This window comes from Canis lupus, chromosome 1, assembly GCF_011100685.1.
Source record: "Canis lupus familiaris isolate Mischka breed German Shepherd chromosome 1, alternate assembly UU_Cfam_GSD_1.0, whole genome shotgun sequence".
In the NCBI taxonomy this organism is placed as follows: Eukaryota; Metazoa; Chordata; class Mammalia; order Carnivora; family Canidae; genus Canis; species Canis lupus.
The window spans coordinates 81,039,394-81,059,821 of record NC_049222.1 but is presented as its reverse complement, the minus strand read 5'-3'; the positions used below and the strand labels follow the sequence as shown (position 1 = coordinate 81,059,821).

General features: G+C 47.8%; 1 protein-coding gene across 1 annotated transcript in view; it reads left to right on the top strand.

The window, feature by feature from the left end:
- The first annotated feature begins 1,819 nt into the window (after positions 1–1,819).
- The window catches only part of PSAT1 (phosphoserine aminotransferase 1), a 31,622-nt gene continuing 13,013 nt past the window's right edge, over positions 1,820–20,428 (top strand). Inside the window, exons 1-7 of the mRNA XM_038527029.1 lie at positions 1,820–1,974; positions 5,742–5,802; positions 7,141–7,210; positions 9,634–9,839; positions 10,910–11,082; positions 12,289–12,458; positions 19,611–19,739. Coding sequence (XP_038382957.1) covers positions 1,915–1,974; positions 5,742–5,802; positions 7,141–7,210; positions 9,634–9,839; positions 10,910–11,082; positions 12,289–12,458; positions 19,611–19,739 — 869 coding nt within the window. The 5' untranslated portion in view covers positions 1,820–1,914. The remainder of the gene's footprint in view (positions 1,975–5,741; positions 5,803–7,140; positions 7,211–9,633; positions 9,840–10,909; positions 11,083–12,288; positions 12,459–19,610; positions 19,740–20,428) is intronic.

The window sequence follows — 20,428 nt, the reverse complement described above, 5'->3', positions numbered from 1 at the left end:
TTTCCTCACAAACCCCAAAACTTCCAAATTTCATCACCTTGTGGGCCATAGAAGTGGTAGAGCCACAGAAGAAGCAGCCATATACACCTGGATGGTGGACACAATTCAGCCACATTTCCTGGGGATGGGAGACCAAAAGGATGCATGCTTCCCTCTCCATCCTACACCATAGGACCATGTAAATCCCTATAGATAGGGACTCCAGGAAGGAGGAAGGACAGCTCCCCTACTCCTCCACTAGGGGTTGACAGATTAAGTCATTTATAAAATAATAGATAAGTGATGATTCTTGTGCATCTTAGTTTATGGGCTGAGATTCATATCCTTTGCTCAAATTTGCAATTTTCTTTTTAAGATTTATTTATTTATGAGAGACACAGAGAGAGGCAGACACATAGGCCGAAGGAAGAAGTAGTCCCTCGGGGAGCCTGATGCGGGACTCCATCCCAGACCCCGGGATCACACCCTGAGCAGAAGGCAGAGGCTCAACCGCTGAGCCACCCGGGCTACCCCCATTTTTGCAATTTTCTAAAGGACGGTGCTGTGGAAAGCAATGGCTTTTCTAGCTTTTTCATTTCGGCTTTTTCTAGCAACTTTGCCCTCTCCGGCTCCAGAATCCAAAGCAGGACCTCCAACCGCAAAAAACAAAAGCCAAAACCCTGTTAGCTTACAAGCCTTTTCAAACAGGGGTAATGGACGCTGTGGATGGTGTTAAGAAAGTCCCAGGATAGGCACTGCAATCCTGGAGCATCAATTTTGCTCAAAGATTTGGTAAAATATTTTTATCACTAGGTTAAATGCTAAAGTAGAATGCAAACTTCATAGTTAAAAAAAAAAAAAAAGGATGAAATTCCAGACTTCAAAGAAATGTCTTTCACATAGGGAAGGGAGTCTCCCTGTTTCAGAACCCCATGGGGGTTCTTTTGAGAAGGATGCATCTGTGTAAAAGTTTGAGCCGCTCTGGCCCCGCGCCCGGCCTGGCTCTGGGCCTCTTCCTTGGCCTGCGCTGACTCCCTAGGGGTATCGCGTTGCCGTCACTATCTCCTCACGTTTCTGAACTCACAGCTTGTCAGCGCCGGCGCAAACTGAGAGCGAAAGCCAGGCTCCAGCTCGCTCTTTTCACAGGAGGACAAGGAGAGTCGGCAACTTGCAAGGACTTGCCTGGGCGGGGGGGGGCACCCAGGTTTCCCTGGCTGGTGCCCCTCCCAGAGTCCTTGGCCGCCCCCATCCTTGCATCCCGCTCTGCTCCTGGCCCCCTGCAGAGAACCCCTCCCCCCGTTCATCCTCCACCCTGCAGTTCCTTTTCCTGGGAGCCCTGCCTCTTCGCTGGAGTATCTGGGGCTCGCGGGGGGCGCTTAGAAAAGTTTGGTGGATTAGTAAGTGCTGGTTCGGAAACGCGCATCAGAGCCCGGGCCAGGGGCTGGTGAAGCAGGGGTGGTTCCATCGAGCAGCGATTTGCTCCACATCTCCCGGTGCGACCGACAGAGAGGGGCTGGGGTCAGGGTTGGAAGGCGGGAACGGGCCGGATCCGGGCTGCAGAAGCACTAAGGCACGTGGGCAGGGGAAGCCTTTTCCCGCCGCCCACGATCCTAGCGCGGGCACCCTGCCGAGCCGGGCGGCTGGTGCAATCTCCCGCGCGCCTTGCAGTGATCAGAAAAGGGAGTCGAAACAGTAACCGGGGGGAGGAGCAACTGCTGCCGGGCCTAGCTGCGAGCGCGACCAATGGGGCTGCGAGCCCCGCAGCGCGACCCAATTAGCGCAGGGCCTGCGACAGCGCGGGCCAATGGCGGCGCCGGCTGGGAGCCGGGAGCCGGGAGCCGGAGCCGGGAGCCGGAGACCGCGCGCCCGCCGCACACTCGCGCCGCGCACGCGATTCGCCGCTCCCCGCCGCCCCGTCGCCTGCGCTGCCGCACCATGAGCGCCCCGAGGCAGGTGGTCAACTTCGGGCCCGGGCCTGCCAAGCTGCCTCGCTCGGTAAGGCTGCACGAGCGCGCGCCGGGAGGGCGGCCGGGGCGGGGGCCCGCGCGCGGGGGCTGCGCATCTCCGCCCCGCGCTAGGGCCCCGCGGAGCGCTCCGCACCGGCGCGCACGCCCGGGCCCGGATGCCTCGCACAAGTGGGCTTCTGGAAGCGTGCACCGGGGCAGGGGAGCTCGGCGACGTGCTTGTGCCGCTGCGCCTGGCGCCGACGGCCCGTGAGCGCCTCGCAGGACCAGGCTCGCCCGCGCAGCGCACCTGCAGACCCGGGGCCGCGCCTCCTGGGGAGGGGGGGGGGGGCGGAAAGGCAAAGCTCTCCTCTCTGGGTTCGCCTTGGGGGGCAGTGCCGCGAGCCAGGCAGTGGTGAGGGGATCCGTGAATGGACAGCGAGTGAGTGGGGAATGGGGGATGCATTAACTGCGGGGGGTTGCACACGGGGGCCGCGCGCAGAGCCCCTCGTGAGGAGTGTTTGGTTTAGCCAGCACTTGGGAACTTGGCTTTGCAGAAATGGAGATTTGAAAGCCTCCGGTCCAGCCTTTGTTTCCCAAGAGAACCTCCCCTTACCCCCCCCCCCCCTTTATTCCAGCCCTATTTCACGCGTAGGTTGTGTTTTGTTTTTTTTTTTTTTTTAAACTGGCTTGACTCCTAAAGGCGTTCGAGTATTCAAATTCTGGTTGGTGTTGGGCTGTCAGCCCAGTTCGCTTCATTTTGTTTCGGAGGAAATGGGATGATTGAATTTTCCCTGGGGCCGAGAGCAGACTTTTCAAGTTCAAGTGGAACTCACTCCCTGCCTTCCCGGGCCGCCTGCCAGGTTTCCGCCCCTCCCCCAGGCCCATCCCTTCTTCCCACCCCCCCACCCCCACCCCCCGTGAAGAAGGCAGCTTGTGAGGGGCCTTGATTGACAAGCGGCTATCACTGCTGTTGTATTTTTTTCTGACCACAACGACTCCGATAATATGTTGTAGCAACATGGGACATAGCCAAGTGCTTTACAATGATCTATTGTTGAAAAGAGTAGAAATCTCCCCGGATAGAGCCTCCTCTGTGTTGTAAGAACAGAATCTCATAATTTTAGAAGGGAAAGGACTTGGTGCTTTTCTAGGGACAGGCTCATAGTAGCTGAGAGAACAAGGCTGGGTTTTTCCTACTTATTACAGTCTGTTTTAGGCGAGATTCCTTCCCTGCTAGAGCTGTGCAAATATTTCTTGTACCCTTCTCACCTTTGTCCCCTCTCCATGTTTTGGAGCCTATCTGTTCCCTGTGCTAGCTCGCTCTTTTCTCTCTTCTTTTCTTTTCTTTTCTTCTGTTTTTTCTTTTCCTTCAAGTACTCTCTCCGCGGTGGGGTTCGAACTCAGGACCCTGAGATCAGGAGTCACAGGCTCTACCAACTGAGCCAGCCGGATGCCCCTCTCTGTGCAATCTTTTTTTTTAAGATTTATTTATTTATGATAGACATAGAGAGAGAGAGAGAGAGGGAGAGAGGGAGGCAGAGACACAGGAGGAGGGAGAAGCAGGCTCTATGCCGAGAGCCTGACATGGGACTCGATCCCGGGACTCCAGGATTGCACCCTGAGCCAAAGGCAGGCGCTAAATAAACCGCTGAGCCATCCAGGGATCCCCTCTGTGCAATTTCTTACGCATTTATTAAAATGGCAGCTGTCTTCAGTAATACAATTATTTATTATTTTCTTGGGAGGATTTTTGTCCTCAGATACCCTCTCTGGGGGGGATGGGGTGGGAGGAAGTGGCAGATGTTGCTTTTTATGAGTTTTGATTTTATTTTATTTTTTATAATTTTTAAAAATATTTTTATTTATTCAGTCATGAGAGACACAAAGAGAGAGGCAGAGACACAGGCGCCCCATGGGGAGCCGGATGCGGGACTCGATCCCGAGACCCCAGGATCATGACCTGAACCAAAGGCAGATGCTCAACCACTGAGCCACCCAGGTGCCCCTGATTTGATTTTATTGTAAGAATTAGAGAAGCTTTTTTTTTTTTTTTAAAGATTTTATTTATTTATTCATGAGAGACACACAGAGAGAGACCTAGGAAGAAGGAGAAACAGGCTCCCCACGGGGAGTCAGGACTGGATCTCAGGATCCGGGATCACACCCTGAGCCAAAGGCAGATGCTCAACCACTGAGCCACGCAGGTGCCTCTAGAGAAGCTTTTTAAACTTTATTGTTGACTGTGACCACAAGGACAAATATATTCTACAAAATGATGAAGTATATACATATGATTTTGATTAAAGCCTTATGAAATATTTAGCCTAAATAACTATGACATATATACTACTCTAGTCTATTCTATTTCATTTAAAAAGAAATTAGTTGTGATCCACAAGAGTGATTGCATGCTGCAGTTTGAAAAAAAGCTCCACTGGAGTAGAGGGCACATGCTTCTGAGGTAGAAATCTTTAAAACTCTTTGTAATGATTTGGATTATAAACTCATTTCAGGGATACAGTCTGTAAGAGAAATCCTGTCTTTTTTTTTTTTTTTGAGAAATCCTGTCTTAAACAGGTATTCAAAGATGATTCTGTTTGTTTTAATTAAAGAAAGGATTCATTAAGTGTGTTTGATCAGCCAGTACTAATAATGGTCTAGTCAGTTAGCAAAAACAGTGACAAATAGTTTTTAAAAAATATCAGCTATTTTTTTTTTTTTTTTTTTTTACGTAATATCTATACTCAACATGGGGTTTGAACTCACAACCCTTGGTGAAGAGTCCCATGCTCCACAGACTGAGCCACCCAGGAGCCTCTGGATTATATTAAAGTCAATCCGAGCTATCATGTCATTTCACACACTTTAGCGTTCATCTCTGATAGGGCTTTCTCTCTTTCTTCTTAAAAAGAAAAATAAAGGATTGGTAAGTGTTTTTCATCGTGTAGTGACTTGCATTCTGCTTACCTTGTGGAAGGAAATACCCTTGGGGATCCTCCGAAGCCAGCTGTGTTTTGGTAGGGGTGGTGGACCGTGCTTCTGTTTCCTGACTCTTTGGGCTTGGCAGTACGCTGGGGCCCCCTGCCCAGGTGTCCCTGTAAGGTAGGACATGGTTAAGGGACTACAGTAATCTTTGTAGAGGGGTCAAGGGGCTGGCCAGGTGCAAACTCTGCAGAGCAGCTGTGGATACTTATTTGCAAATTGGGGACAAGAATATCACCCTCAGGGCTCTCTTGGTGAGAGGGATATGTCACTATCCCTCTGGATTAATCTTAACTCACAGCAGGTGCTTCCTAATTCCTGCACACCCAACCTGTCCCAGTTGAGCATCTTAGACCAGTGAGATGGAAAATTGAGTTATCTGTTTAATTTCAGCCTAATTGACTTTTTTTTTTTTTCAATGTTCCCTGAACCCAGAACTTCATGCATTTTGTTGTACTTTTGCCTTCAGAGACTGAGAAATGTAATTGTGGAGGGGACATTTTCTGGGGAATCTGGTTTTCCCAAAGGTCTTCTCTTGACAGTTAAGGGTTGTCATCAGAAAAATTCTTTGTTTTTTATTTGAATCCAGGTGAATTTTTATATCTAAGTAAATTCATACCTTTGGGGAAAATTGCATTTTAACATCAATCATGTTACATAATTTTACACTTGTATGTAAGTTGCATCAGCAGGGCTCTGTGGTCTGGGTGGGAGGAAGGGGTTTGGCCATAGGCAGGGTAGAAACTTCTGGATGTCACAGGCTCTGTTTGATGTGTAGAGGGAGACCTCTGTGCAGATTATTCAAATCATTTTATTTTCTCTTATTTCTTCTAGGTACTGTTAGAGATACAAAAAGAATTATTAGACTACAAAGAAATCGGAATTAGTGTTCTTGGTAAGATTTATTTTTTGATTAGGAATATCTGGGTTCCAAAGGGAACTGATTAAAATGCATCAAGCTTCGAATTTTTCTCCTTGATCTTTAGGTCTTTATGGATATATTTTTATATTTTATTTATTTATTTATTTTTAATTTTTATTTATTTATGATAGTCACACAGAGAGAGAGAGAGAGAGGCAGAGACACAGGCAGAGGGAGAAGCAGGCTCCATGCACCGGGAGCCCGACGTGGGACTCGATCCTGGGTCTCCGCGCCCTGGGCCAAAGGCAGGCGCCAAACCGCTGCGCCACCCAGGGATCCCTATTTTTATATTTTAGTAACGTTGGTTGCATGTTTGATAGGAGCAGTTCTTTTTTTTTTTTTTTTTTTAAGATTTTACTTATTTGAGAGAGAGGAGAGAGCATGAGTGGGGGAGAGTGGCAGAGGGAGAAGCAGACTCCGGCTGAGCAGGGAGCCCCATGGGGGGCTCGATCCCAGGACCCAGTGATCAGACCTGAGCTAAAGGCAGTTGCTTAACCGACTGAGCCACCCAGGTGCCCCTAGAAGCAGTTTTGAAATCAGCATACATGCTGGTGATAGGTTCTTGTGTGTCTGTGTTTGCTATTCATAGCATCTAAGATCAGAAGCTGCCCAACATGTGCATTGCAGTGCCCCAAACCTCTGCTGTATTCCCTTCCATTCATTTAACAGTTTTGACTGTACTTAAAAATGAACTTAGTAAAAGTTTAAAAGTCTATAAGCCTTTGCCCATTAATAATTTCAGTAAATTTCTCCTTTATCATTTAGGGAAGGGGATCCGCTTTGAATTGCAAAATTTACTTTTTAAAATTCAATTTCCTTTTTCCTTTTTTTTTTTTTTTTGGTGATTCCAAAGGCTGCAGAGTATTAAGAGATCATAGGGTTAACCGTATGCTCACTGCTATTAAATTTTGTTCCTGTGGGTTTGGGATGCGCACTTGGGTTTCTGTGCAGTGCCAGCTACACTGGAATGTTGTGCTGTTGTTTTACCGGGTAGCCTTTGCACACGGATTTGTGGTTGTGGGAATGATGTGAGAAATCACAGGGACGGAAGGCTGAATTAGTAAATGGCTCATTTAATGAGTGTGCCACTTGAAAAATCGTTCTCCTGTGACTCTAAAGCTCATCAGATGTTTGCAATGTGAAAATAAGTTTGCATTTCTCTCCTAAACGAAGTGAAACTTGGCCAACAATTTGAGTGCAAGATGACTGAAATTATTTCATTTGCAAATTGTGTAGTTCTTTCTAAAGTTATTTCTGTTTGTTTGGTTTTAAGCGGGAACTTTGTTTTCTTGTTTATCTTTCCTTCCACAGAAATGAGCCACAGATCATCAGATTTTGCCAAGATTATTAACAACGCAGAGAATCTTGTGCGGGAATTGTTGTAAGTTTAAAATTTTAAAGACCAAAGTTGTTACTCATTGATAATCTGCATATGTGGGTGTCTCTTAGGGTATTTTCTCTGCTGTGTGTTAAGAATATTTCATAGTTAAAAAGAATCTTTTAAAAATTCTCCCAAACTCACTAAATTAGTACATAATGCTCTTTACTTGTTTCCCATCCTGAGTTTGTGGGTGTTTTTATTTATTTTTTTAAAGAGAGAGAAGGGAGAGGGAGAGAGAGAATGCTAAGCAGGCTCCATGCCCAGGGCAGAGCCCCATGTAGGGCTCAATCTCACAACCCTGAGATCATGACCTAAGCCAAAATTCAGACTCAGGTACTTAACTGATGGAGCCACCCGGCACCCCTGTGTGTTTTTATTTTTTGTGGTATTTCCAAAGATTTGAAATTATTATATCCAGGAAAGATTTTTCTGGCTTAACGGGGATTTAAATAACAAAAAATGGTCATCTTGGTCCGCACACTGGTTCTTAAAGCATGGGCCTCATACCACCTGTCAGAATCACCCAGCTGGGGCAGGTATTAAAAAATTCAAGTGCAGGGCCCCACTGAACCCAGCTGAGTCAGAATCACTGCAGAAAACTTCATCTTGAGCAGACTCTTTGGGTAATTTTAAGAGTTCTTCACTCCAGGCACTTCTTAAATGATCCCTCTTAGCTTATCTGCACTACTCTCCTTACCCAGAGGAAACCTTACTCTTAAATAGATTGCTGCTTAAAAGAGAGACTTATATATATATTATCTAAATATATTCACATATGTTACGAATACAATAATCTTGAAAGAAAAAAAAACATGTTTTCTGCTCATGAAACTAGTGCATATTCACGGTAGAAAGTTTAGGAAAAACTGAATGTCAAAGATGAAACTGGAATTATCTGTAACCCCACAGTCAGAGGTAATTATTATTAAGATTTCAAGGGTCCAAATTTGAATTATCTCATTTACAAGACTGGAATTGTACCGATAAAATTTTAAATTGCCTTGATAAAATGCTTCAGATGGGGTAGGCTGGTTACATTTTTGTGAGGAGCAGTAGAAGCCCATTGCAATGTGAGTGGTCAACCAGTAATTGTTTGTTTGGCTTTGCACATGGGGTCTGTCTGTTGGGTCCCATGTCATGTTCACAGCACAGTCCTGTCCTTCATGGAACAGGTATTTGGAACCTTGGCCCAGAAGATGTGACATTTGACATGTCAGCCTCTTGGGACTGGACTCCCAGTTCAGTTTATGGGTTATCCTTTATTTTCCTAACCAGGTGCCTACCTTGCACCCGTGTACCTGGGCCTCTGTCGGTGTCTTTCCATCCAGGTGTTGGGCTTCTTTTCTATTTGGTGGCTGGAACCCTGCCCTGGACTGCCAGCCTTCCCAGCTGCCGAGAACCTCATGTTTAGAGCCTCCTAATGAGACTGGCCTGCAAGCCCTGCATGATCACAGGCACATGTGGTTCAGGACCAGATACTTGTACACCACCCATTCCCCAGGACCCTCTCACGTTGCCTTGCCCTTTGGTATTTGTGCCTCTGTCCTAGATCTCTCTCCCCAGCCATCTGCTTTCTGTATATCTGTCCCCAAGCTCTGGCCTTACTCAGAGGCTGGGTCCAGTTTCCATGACCTAGTCCCTCTGGAGCTGGTCTTCTCCTACTGCCTGTAGCCATTCCAGTGAACATCTTAATATTCTATCCTGGAGTTAAAACATTTCGCTGTTAATCTAATGTACATCAGTATGTGATTATGTGCTTAGGCCTATAACATTACCTAAGATCCTTTACTAGTGTCATTTGGTTCATAGCATGGACCAGCAAGTATCTATTTTTAGGACTTCTGGTTGCAAGTGACAGAAGCCCAACTCTGGACTTAAGCAAAAAGAGGAAATGTGTTACCTTCTGTAACTGTAAAGTGCAGGAGTGATTTAGGAGCTCAGGTGAAATCCGGGAAGGTCTTTTCTTCCATCTCCTGGCTTTGCTTTTTTATGTGTTGGCCTCACCAGATGGCCACTGGTGGTTGTAGGATTGACTGGTTTGTTCTTTCCCTCAATAGAAACCGTTCCCTTTTTCCAGACGTTTGAGCAAAGGTCTCAGAACCAGACTGCACAGGCCAGCTTGAGTCCTATGCTCATCAGCTGGAGCCAGGGTTGGCCATCCTTGAACCTCGTAGATTGAGAGTAGTAGCAAGATGAGTCCCTAAAGGAAGAGCAGGGTGTTCTTAGCTTCCCTCCAAATAATACCCATAGGCTTCCACCACAGAGCCCAAGGGAGGGCTCTGGGGAAGGCCAAGCAGTGGTAGGACTCTACCATATTTCTTGTAGTATATTCACCCAAGGTAAAAAGCTGGTAGAGCATCGCTCATTCTCTTTCTTTGACCCTCTGTGTATCTCTCTTTACTGTCTCCTGTGCTTCTGCCCAGAGCCGTTCCAGACAACTACAAGGTGATTTTTGTGCAAGGTGGTGGGTCTGGGCAGTTCAGTGCTGTCCCCTTAAACCTGATTAGCCGGAAAGCAGGAAGGTGTGCCGACTATGTGGTGACAGGATCTTGGTCAGCTAAGGCCGCTGAAGAAGCCAAGAAGTTTGGGACTGTGAATGTCGTCCACCCTAAACTTGGGAGTTACACGAGTAAGTGCTGGGATCTGAACTCCCTAATGACAATGAAATGCTGACAAATGCTGCCAGGTGGGTGGTTTCTCTTCAGATACCAGGTGACCCCTGCCCTGGGCAACCTGCAGTTTTTAATTCCTTCTTGTCGGTAATTGATTTGATATCATTTAGATTGCATGGCCTTATTTGTTTAGATTACTAACTGGCTGCTGCAGAAAGAATATTCATAGGTTTCCTCAGCTGAGAAAGCCTGTGCCAGTTTGGTTTTAGGTATGGCTTGATCAAGGACCCCAACAGTGTCTGCAGGTCTTGGTGCCTCTCCCTGTCTCCTCTATGATGGCTCCATAATCATGAAAGTTATTCCTTCCCTTTAATTAATTAATTAATTAATTAAAAACAGGAGTGGTTTTTTTTTTTTTTAAAGATTTTATTTATTTATTTGAGAGAGAGAGCAGAGCTAGTGAGAGCATAAGCTGGGGGAGGGACGGAGGGAGAAGGAGAAGCAGGCTCCCCACTGAGCAGGGACCCCGACACACGGCTTGATCCCAGGACTCTGGGATCATGACCTGAGCCAAAGGCAGATGCTTCACCAACTGAGCCACCCAGGCACCCCCCCCCCTTCCCTTTTAGAAGATGCTCCTGACCTTATATTCTCCCAGGTTTCAGTGCCTTTGCTAAAGCATTCCCCAGGACAGCCTCAGCATCTCCTGTACACCATTCCCATTCAGTCATGTGGCTGCTGGTGGAATTGGCTACACTGGAACTGCATGGGCTGAGTTGGGGAGGTTGGAGCTCCAAGAAGGAACTCAGTGGATATAGGATGGATAGAGACTGGAGTATAGGAAAAATACCAAATATCCACCATACCATTCTTGAAGATTAGTGCTCCCAATAACTGTCAAAAGGATGGGCTGGGTAATCCTTTTAGGTTGGTGATGGGAATTATAATGTAAGATGCATAATGTAGTTTCACTTGGGAGGGCTTTGGAATAGCCTTTCACTGCTAGGGGAGGGGTGTCATTCCTGGTCATTCTCACCTACACAAGGAAAGAAGAATGAAAGAGTCTTCACCTTTTCTTCTGTGATAGAAATTCCAGATCCAAGCACCTGGAACCTCAGCCCGGATGCCTCCTATGTGTATTACTGCGCCAACGAGACCGTGCATGGAGTGGAGTTTGACTTTATCCCTGACGTCAAGGGAGCAGTGCTGGTTTGCGACATGTCCTCAAACTTCCTGTCCAAGCCAGTGGATGTTTCCAAGGTACAATATAAAAGGCCCTGGTGGGGGAGTTCCAGTGTTTTGGATTTTGTAACGGCATTTTTAAGATATCTAAGAACAAGGAAAGGCCCAGAGTGTCTTGGGCCAGCAGAGACCCTGAGGCCAAGGCAGCTCCCAATGACCAGGCCAACAGTTGCTTGTTTAAGTGGGTTGTCAGAATGTGTAAGTCTCCGTGTTACCACCCTGTGTTAATGATTGCCTCACAGAATCACATTGGAGTCCTTGGGGAGTTTATCTGCCTTTGAGGGTGCCTCTTAGGAAATATTTTAGCCAGTACATTGGGATAGCTTGCTGACTTCCCAGATTATCCAAGCTTGGTGGGTGTGTGAAGGAGCTCCACCTTTCTTGAGCCCACCTCAACTCCAAGAGCATCAACAGGACACAGACTTTCCAAGTGGCACACCAAGGCGTGCCGAGGAGCACTGCACTCAAGTGCATGCAAGGCGGGGGTGTGATATCTGTAAAGCATTTAAAAACAAACTCACTAAATGGTAGCCTGCCATTTTAAAACATACTGTGGTAAAAGATACATAATATAAAACTTACCATTTTAACCATTTTGTACAGTACAGAGACATTAAGTACATTAACACTGTTGTGCAAACATCACCACCATCCATCTCCAAAACTTTTTATCTTCCCAAACTGAAGCTCTACTTGGGCCCTCTCATACCTATTCATATTCACTCTGTATGCCTCCTTTTTACACCCAAACCAGTAATTAAAATGAAGCTGCTGGAACACTGAGTGGCTCAGTGGTTGAGCATCGGCCTTTGGCTCAGGGCGTGATCCTGGGGTCCTGGGATCAAGTCCCACATCGAGCTCCCCGCGGGGAGCCTGCTTCTCCCTCTGCCTGTGTCTCTGCCTCTCTCTTTGTGTCTCTCATGAATAAATAAATAAAATCTTAGAAGAAAAAAAGTATGTGTGAGATCTTTATAGTGATGGGCTCGGGCTAGCCCCTTGCTGGTGAGAAGGACCAGGCACATAATGTAACCTGCAGGCCTCTGAACTCGTGAGTATGTTTGCTGTCCCAGATAGATGGAGATGCCCTCAGAGAGTGGAATGCATTCTGAGCAGGATTAGAACAGAATCACCTCCTCTGGCTTTGGAAAGGGATCAGAGAAATTTGAATACATTTACAAAAAATGACCCAAGTGTATCTAAAGCAGCACGTCTCCTGTTTTTCAGTTTGGTGTGATTTTTGCTGGTGCCCAGAAGAATGTGGGCTCTGCTGGGGTCACGATTGTGATCATCCGTGACGACCTGCTGGGGTTCGCCCTCAGAGAGTGCCCCTCGGTCCTGGAATACAAAGTGCAGGCTGGAAACAGCTCCTTGTACAACACACCGCCGTGCTTCAGGTTTGCTCTGGGGCTTGGCTTGGGGACTGATTGGGGGAGGGGGGTCTCACTCTCTCCTGGCAGAGCTTTTTAGAGAAGAGCATGTGTTCGTGAAACCAGTGACCTAATAGCCCAGACTTCCTATCAGGATTCTCTGCCCAGCTTGCTTCTCCCTCTTAACCTCCTGTACCCTGTTCAATCAGGTTTTCTTGCCCTTTCTTTTGGGGGGTGGTGTTTTTCTTTGATCTCGACAGCCTCACTGGTTCACCATTAACCCAAAAGCTCTCTGCAAATGAAGCAGCAAGGTTGTATCTCAAACAACCTGTAAAGCTTTGGAGAAGGACTTCAAGGGGCACCTGGGTGGCTCAGTGGGTTAAACGTCTGCTTTCAGCTCAGGTCATGATTTCAGGGTCTTGGGATCGAGCCCTGTATTGGGCTCCCTACTCAGTGGGGAGTCTGCTTCTCCCTCTGCCTCTGCCCCGTCCCTCCCCCTGCTCATGTTCTGTATTGGGCTCCCTACTGAGTGGGGAGTCTGTTTGTCCCTCTGCCTCTGCCCCTGTCCCTCCCCCTGCTCATGTTCTCTCTCACTTGCTTTCTGTCTTGAATAAATAAATGCAATCTTTACTTTAAGTAAAGGGCTTTGAGAGGCCAGGCCTCCTGCAGCTTGCTTTTCTTTCCCTGTTGGCCCCTTGGCAGTGAACATACTGGCTTGGAAAAAACACCATTCTGGTTTTTCACCCTATCTGCAGGTGTCCTGTAAACTTGGCTTCCCATTGGGCAAGGGAAAAAAGTGTCTTGAGGCACATCAGGAAATTAAGGCTTCCCTGCCCCCGTAATGTGATCGTTTAACAGCTAGTCTCAGGTTATTTTGTGAAAATCTTGTGACCCCTAGGATTTAACAGTTGCCTGGGAAATTGTAGTACTTACTGGCTGTGTGACCTTGGGCAAGTCACTTAACCTGTGTGTGCAGCAAGTTCCTCCAGGAGAAATAAAAGTACCCTGCTGATTGGGTTGCCATGAGGAGACATATACATACACACACACACACACACACTCACATATATATACATACATACATATGTATCTATCTATCTGTACTTAGTGGTTGGTACTTGGTGATTTATAAATGTTAGTTGCTGTATTATTATTGTTGTTTCTCTTGGTGTTTGTTTCCAGAGCCTTAGCAGGGGAGGGAAGAGCCAGAGTTTATGGATTTATCTTTCAGGCGGGCATGAAATAGAATTGTGAGATACTTTATATGTATGATCCTTTTAATCCCCCCAAGCACTCTAGGAGGTTAGATACTATTAATTCCCATTTTGTAGGTAAAGAAGCAGAGGTCATACTTCTAGGACATGGCCTGGCTGGGATTTGAACTCGGGTAGCCTGGCTTCAGAGCCAGGATGTGTACACCTTGTACCTTAGAGTTCCCCAGAAGTGAGATGATCAGTGTGCATGTATTTCTGTTTGAAGGAGTTGGTCTTAGGTGAGTAGGTCACTGTTAGAGTCTAGCTCTTCCATAATGGAGTTTTCTACGATGGGTGCAGGTGCTCTCAGAAGAGCGTGTGAAAGGGTGGGCTTGGGCTGGTGCAGGCAGCAGTCCCTCGTGGGTTGGGACGTTGCCAGAGCTCTCCCCCACGGGGCTGCCTATAGAAAAATCTCCCGCATAATTTGCCATAGGAAAGAAAGGTGTTGTTTTTCAAAGTTAGAATTCTGATGGAATTTCCTGCTGCCTCTCCTCACAGCTGGCAAGGGACACAGCCACTCATTTGTATCTCTTGCTTTCCTCAGGGAATGGGGTGCTTACTCTCCTGGTCACCTGTAAATCCCACTCTGTTTCATCCTGGGTGAAAGGGTTTCTCAGATGCCTGGGAAGGGTGGGGCAGTAGGGCTGGATTTCTCCCCGACTCCTCCCATCTCTGGGGTCCAGCAGTAAAATGACTAGTGATCACTGGCTACGTTGGGAAGTAGAACTGGGGGTGCTGAGCAGTGAAGACGTAGGTGCAGGGCCCCTGGGGAAGGGGCTTAGGTGCCAGGCCGCATAGGGATAGGAGGTGTTTGCCCCCCCACCCCCCCAGCGAGGACAGGGCCGGGCTCGCAGTCGTGAATCTTTCAGGGCGATGCAGAGGCCACCCTGGGCCCCAGGAAGAGGCAGGGAGAACATTGTGCCTGAAATCTGGCTTGAAAGCTGGCAAGTTCAGATCTGAGCACAGCCCGGAGGAGCCGGGGAGTGGGGGGCACACCCTCTGGCACCTTCTCTGGTAACGAAGAGTTACCGTGAAGCAAGTTATGGAAAATGTGATGAATATGTTCAAATGCTGTTTGTTAATATTAGGGTGAAAAGTCAACGGGAACAGTGAGAAAGCGGGTCAGTGTGTCTCATCAATATGACAAAATGATAAGAGACAACAATGTCTGGAGTCAGACCTAGAGACACAGAGAGGAAGGGCTCCTTTCAGTGACTCTCATGCAGGGCCATGGCCCTACCAGCCCCTGCGCTGGCATCAGCTCCAGGCCTTCACCCGATGAGTCAGCTGGTCAGCTGGTCACCTGGGGGAGAGTGGGGAGGGGTGCGGGAGGGCAGATGCTGCCTCCCCAGAGCTCTCCTATGGAGCAGGGGTAGCCAGAAAGGGCAGAAAGGGGGCAAATCTTTTTCCCTAGGCAGATCAGAGTAGTGTTAATAACTGAGACCACCTGAGACCATCCAAGGGCAGGTTCTTTTTTTTTTTTTTAAGATTTTATTGATTTATTTGTGTGTGTGAGAGAGAGCAGGAGTAGGGGCAGAGGGAGAGGGAGAGGCAGGCTCCCTGCTGAGCAGGGAATCCCATCTTGACTGGGACTCAATCCCAGGACCCTGGAATCACGACCTGAGCTGAAGGCAGACGCTTTACTGACTGAGCCACCTAGGTACTTCATTGGGCGGGATTGTTTTTTTTTTTTTTTTTTAAAGCATCAGCACTTTATTTTTTTTATTTATGATCGTCACAGAGAGAGAGAGAGAGAGAGAGAGAGAGGCAGAGACACAGGCAGAGGGAGAAGCAGGCTCCATGCACCGGGAGCCCGACATGGGATTCGATCCCGGGTCTCCAGGATCGCACCCTGGGCCAAAGGCAGGCGCCAAACCGCTGCGCCACCCAGGGATCCCTGGGCGGGATTGTTAATATTGATCAGAATCATGTAAATGTAGCAGATAAGAGAGACTTGGGTAAATATGTTCTGGCCAAGACACCCTCTGGGAATTGCTTTGCTTTCTTTTACCCTGAAAGAAGAGAAAAGTAAAAGTGTATATAGTTGGGCAATTACCCTAAATCTATGATTTGAAAAACCTCAGAGTTCGTTTGTGGTACTTTAATGTTCAAGATTAGAAAATTGTAGCTTGTCCAGTGAGAATAAGCTCCTAAGTTGGAGATGGGAAGATTCGTGCCAAATGCCCTCCCCAATCTTGAGGGTAAGCTGATAAGGCATGAAGAACCCTTCCGAACTTTGTATCACGCAGAAGCCCTGGAAAAGGCCCCGCATTGGAAAAGAAGACTTTTTTTCCTCCTTTCAAAATCAGAGCTGAATGACCACAGGCCCTGGACATTGTGTGTGAACTGGGCTGGCTAACTGGCCTTGACATTGTTGCCTGTAGCTCTGAGCAGTGAATTGGGGTGGAATAAAGGAACACGTGGTCATTCTGTTTTAACCCTTTAGTAGATCACCCTAAACCCAATGAATGGATGGGCAAAAAGATGCCTAAACTTCCCTTCTGTTCCCACAAAACAATTTTTTATTTACCATGACAGACTGAACCTGTAAGTCTAAATTTGTCTTTGCTGTAGTATGAGGGAAAATAACTAATAAGAAACAAAATAACCCCATCAACCAAGACCACCTTTCTTAGCAGAGGAGGAGTGTGTGAGCTTGTTTAGGGCCTTAACCTCACTCACCATGAACCCCAAAAGCAGATGTGCTTCTGCGGTTTGAATCATCAGGACAAATAGCCGGGAAGAGTTTTTCCAGGGACTTTCTGGTATACTTTTTTTTTAAGATCTTTATTTTCAAGAGAGAGAAAACACTAGTGTACATGCACGGGTTAGGGACTCTCCTGAGCCGAAGGCAGGAGCTTTAACTGCTGAGCCACCCAGGCGTCCCAATAGGCAGGCTTTAAATGGTATGTGTGTGTGATGTAGGTGGCGTTTTAGAAGTGAAGGCATGAATCAGGTATGTTCCATTGGTTAGTGAAGAGAGTTGAGACCAAATTGCAGAGCTGCATATGCATTTAGGTCCCCTGTATTTTGAAGAGTTTGGAGAAGCATGAGTTAATAATGAACTAGAAGGGGCAGCCCTGGTGGCTTAGTGGTTTAGCGCCGCCATCAGCCTGGGGTGTGATTCTAGAGACCCGGGATCGAGTCCCACATCGGGCTCCCTGCATGGAGCCTGCTTCTCCCTCTGCCTGTGTCTCTCCCTCTCTCTCTCTGTGGGTCTCTCATGAATAAACAAACAAATCTTTAAAAAAAATAAATAATGAATTAGAAGCCACAGGGAGAACCTGCTTCCTTCATGCTGAGGCTTCAGGGACGAGACCCGGGTGCTGGCTCTGGGCAGCGTGTGAAACAGGAGGGCTTTCTGCTGATTGCCTGCTCAGATCCCATTAAGATTGGCAGAGTTTCTGGGCAGTGAGTCTGGACATGACAGCCACAAAGAGGGCAGTGTGTTGGTGTTGAGGACTGGCTTGGATTGTGGACCTGCCTGGGGCCTCGCTGCAGCCTTGGGTTTGAGTAGTGAGAAAGCAGCTAGGGACTCTAGGATAACAGAGCTGTGGGTAAAAGCAAAATGTGACCTCTGCAGAGTATAGTCAGTGAATAGGCACTAGTGGCTCTGCTTGGATCGTGGGGCAGGGGTGTTTCTGTGGTTTGTAGGGGAGTGAGTGAGCAGTTTGGGGTTGAGGGGAATTCTAGAGCATCTTACGGAACAGAGGGGTGGCCAGGTGGCATCCCGTCTGGAGCACACATCCACACACACGTGCTGCGAAGCTGCTGTGGCAGCTGCACTTGGCAGCTGGGTCTGTGGTCTACCTTCTGGGTGGAAAGACCTGGGTCTCCTACCTACCAGGTTGAGCCAGTGAGTGAGCCAGTCAGAACCTTGGGCTTCCCCTGGCACCAGCTTCTGGCTATTAGAGTGTCTTCCAGATCTAGTGATCTCCCGCTTCAACTGGTCACGGTGGTGGGAAACCGTGGTGGGAGTAAGCAAGGAAGCTCTTGTCCAAGGGTTACCACCCTAGGTCTTTGCTGGACATTGACTCCTGGCAACTTGTTTTGTACAGATTCCTGTAGGGGACCTTTGTCCCACTTTTGGGGAGGACGTAGCTGAGAGCTGATCTTCAAATTCCCAGCTCCAGTGGGTGGTGTCTCTTCCTTTGAAGACCTGTGCTGCTGCCCCCACAAGCTTTAGTGAAGTGCGCTTTGCAGCTTTTTAAGAGAAGGGCTTTTGGAAGACCCCTGGGAAACCATCCACTGCTCTTCAGCACTGTGTATGTTTGGTTTAGTTTTTTTAATTTTTATTTTTAAATATTTTATTTATTCATTCATGAGAGAGAGAGAGGCAGAGATATAGGCAAAGGGAGAAGCAGGCTTCCTGTGGGGAGCCCGATGCAGGACTCAATCCCAGGACCCCAGGATCATGACCTGAGCCCAACCACCGAGCCACCCAGGTCCTCCGTTTGGTTTAGTTTTGAGCACTTGGTAATGAAGATGTCACTGACTACACTTGTGGGACCTACTTGCCATGTGCTGGACCCTGCACTGAGCACTTCACTGAACCTGCCTCCTAGGCTTCTATAGTCCTCTCAAGCCCCAAGGTCTTAAAGGTGATGGAGTTGACGTTTTGGTTCAGAAAGGAACACTCCCAAGCTCACTGAGGTGCAGTGGTTCCCCCTGGAACCAGGGACATGAATCCCACCCCATCTGCTCTCTGTTTCTGATCCTTGCTTCTTTCTGCTGGAATATTGGCTTCATTTTCTCAGAGGAGTCTCCTTCAAATGTTCTTTTTTTTTTTTTTTAAGATTTTTATTTATTTATTCATGAGAGACACAGAGAGGCAGAGACATAGGCAGTGGGAGAAGCAGGCTCCCTGTGGGGAGCTCGATGTGTGCCTCGATCCCAGGACCCCGGGATCATGCCCTGAGCCAAAGGCAGATGCTCAACCACTGAGCCACCCAGGTGTCCCTCCTTCAAATGTTCCTCCTCATGTCTCACACTTTCACCAACACACAGGTTGGCCTCTGTGTCCTCACTGCCAAGGCGAGAGTCCTAGGGAGGGCTCTGATTGGCTCGGTTAGATCCCCCGCCCTACTGTGAGACCAGGGGACAAAGGACCTAGCTGGATCTGCCTGTTGGGTGGGAGCAGGCTTAGGAGCATCAGGGCTGCTAAAATGCCGGGTGTCCACCATAGGGTGGGAGGCCTCCTTCTTTCCAGATGGGAAAGTCGAGGTTTGGATTCCCAAGGTGACTATTCGTGGGTAGTCCTCTTAGTGGCAGCAGTGGGACTAGAGTCAGGACTGACTCAGAGCCTGTGCTCCTAGCATCGTGTCACACTGCTTCCTGCACGGTAGAGGGCCCCATGTGAGGGCTTGGGGGTGGGAAAGGTGAACCTTGGTGCTTTAGGTCCCCTACATCCACAGAGTCCAAGTCATGGGCACAGAGAAATATAAAATAAGGGAATGAAGGTACAAACTATGGGAAGTATGGGCAGAGGGAGTGTAGGAGGTGAAGGGGTTAACTGGGTGGGGGTGGGGAGCCAGAGTCCTGAGGAAGCTTGCTGCAGGGGAGAGAGGGAAGTGTGTTCCAGGTGTTGTGGAGAGTTTGCATTAGGGCTTGGGCTGGACAGATGGGGACCCTTGTGAGTTCCAGAGAGGAATCTAATTAAACCTTTGTTCTGAATGACCTTCAGGGGCCTAGAGTTGGATGGATCCTAGTTCTTGCTTCATGACACGCTTTTGTCCTTGGTCTGCACATGGCCTGCTTTCATCTTGTCTGTCCCATGGCATTCTTAAGTGTGTTTTAGCGTGACTTAAACAATAGTTTGCTTGAATGTCTTTCCACTTTTGCAAAGCTGAACTAAGTGGATTTGTCTTATTTTTAAATTTATTATTATTATTATTATGTAATGGATTTGTTTTAATCTCTATTTCAGCATCTATGTCATGGGCCTGGTCCTGGAGTGGATTAAGAACAATGGTGGTGCAGCAGCCATGGAGAAGCTCAGCTCCATCAAATCGCAAATGATCTATGATATTATTGATAATTCTCAAGGATTCTACGTGTAAGTTGATTGGCTTTATCTCACATTTTGCCTCTTGTGAATTTTAAAATGTGTATGTCCTGTACCTTTGAGAAGTGGACATATTTCCCTTTCTTGAGGTGTCAGAAGTGCAGTGAACTGGGTAGTCCCAGGCCCCAGGATTAGGGAACAGGTGAGTTCTTCCCTTGTGCATCCCCACCTGGGAATCCCACGATGAGGTACCTCTTCCCCAGGGGGTGGTGATGTTTTTTTCATGAAAGATACTTCCTGGGGATGTCTCATTTCCTCCTGGGGCAGACCCTTCTCCCACTGTCTGCCTCCTCTCTGTGTCCCCTGGGAAAAAACACTGTGCTTGCTGGAAGGTCTCAGCTTTACCCAGAGACTCCACTGGAGACCCTTGGTATAAATACCCACTCCTGGTCCCCTCAGCCAGGTCATTTGCCTTTTTTTTTTTTTTTTTTACAGTTTATTTATGTGTTTATTTGAGAGAGAGAGCGTGCGCGCTTGCATAAGCAGAGCAAGGGGCAGAGGGAGAGAGAGAATGAGAGAATCCCAAGCAGACTCTGCACAGAGCACAGAGCCCAATACAGAGCTTGATCCTACAGCCCCCAAATCACAACCTAAGCCGAAATCAAGAGTTGGATGCTCAACCGACTGAGCCACCCAGGTGCCCCTAGGTCACTTAGCTTTTTAGGAAAGCTCACTACTTC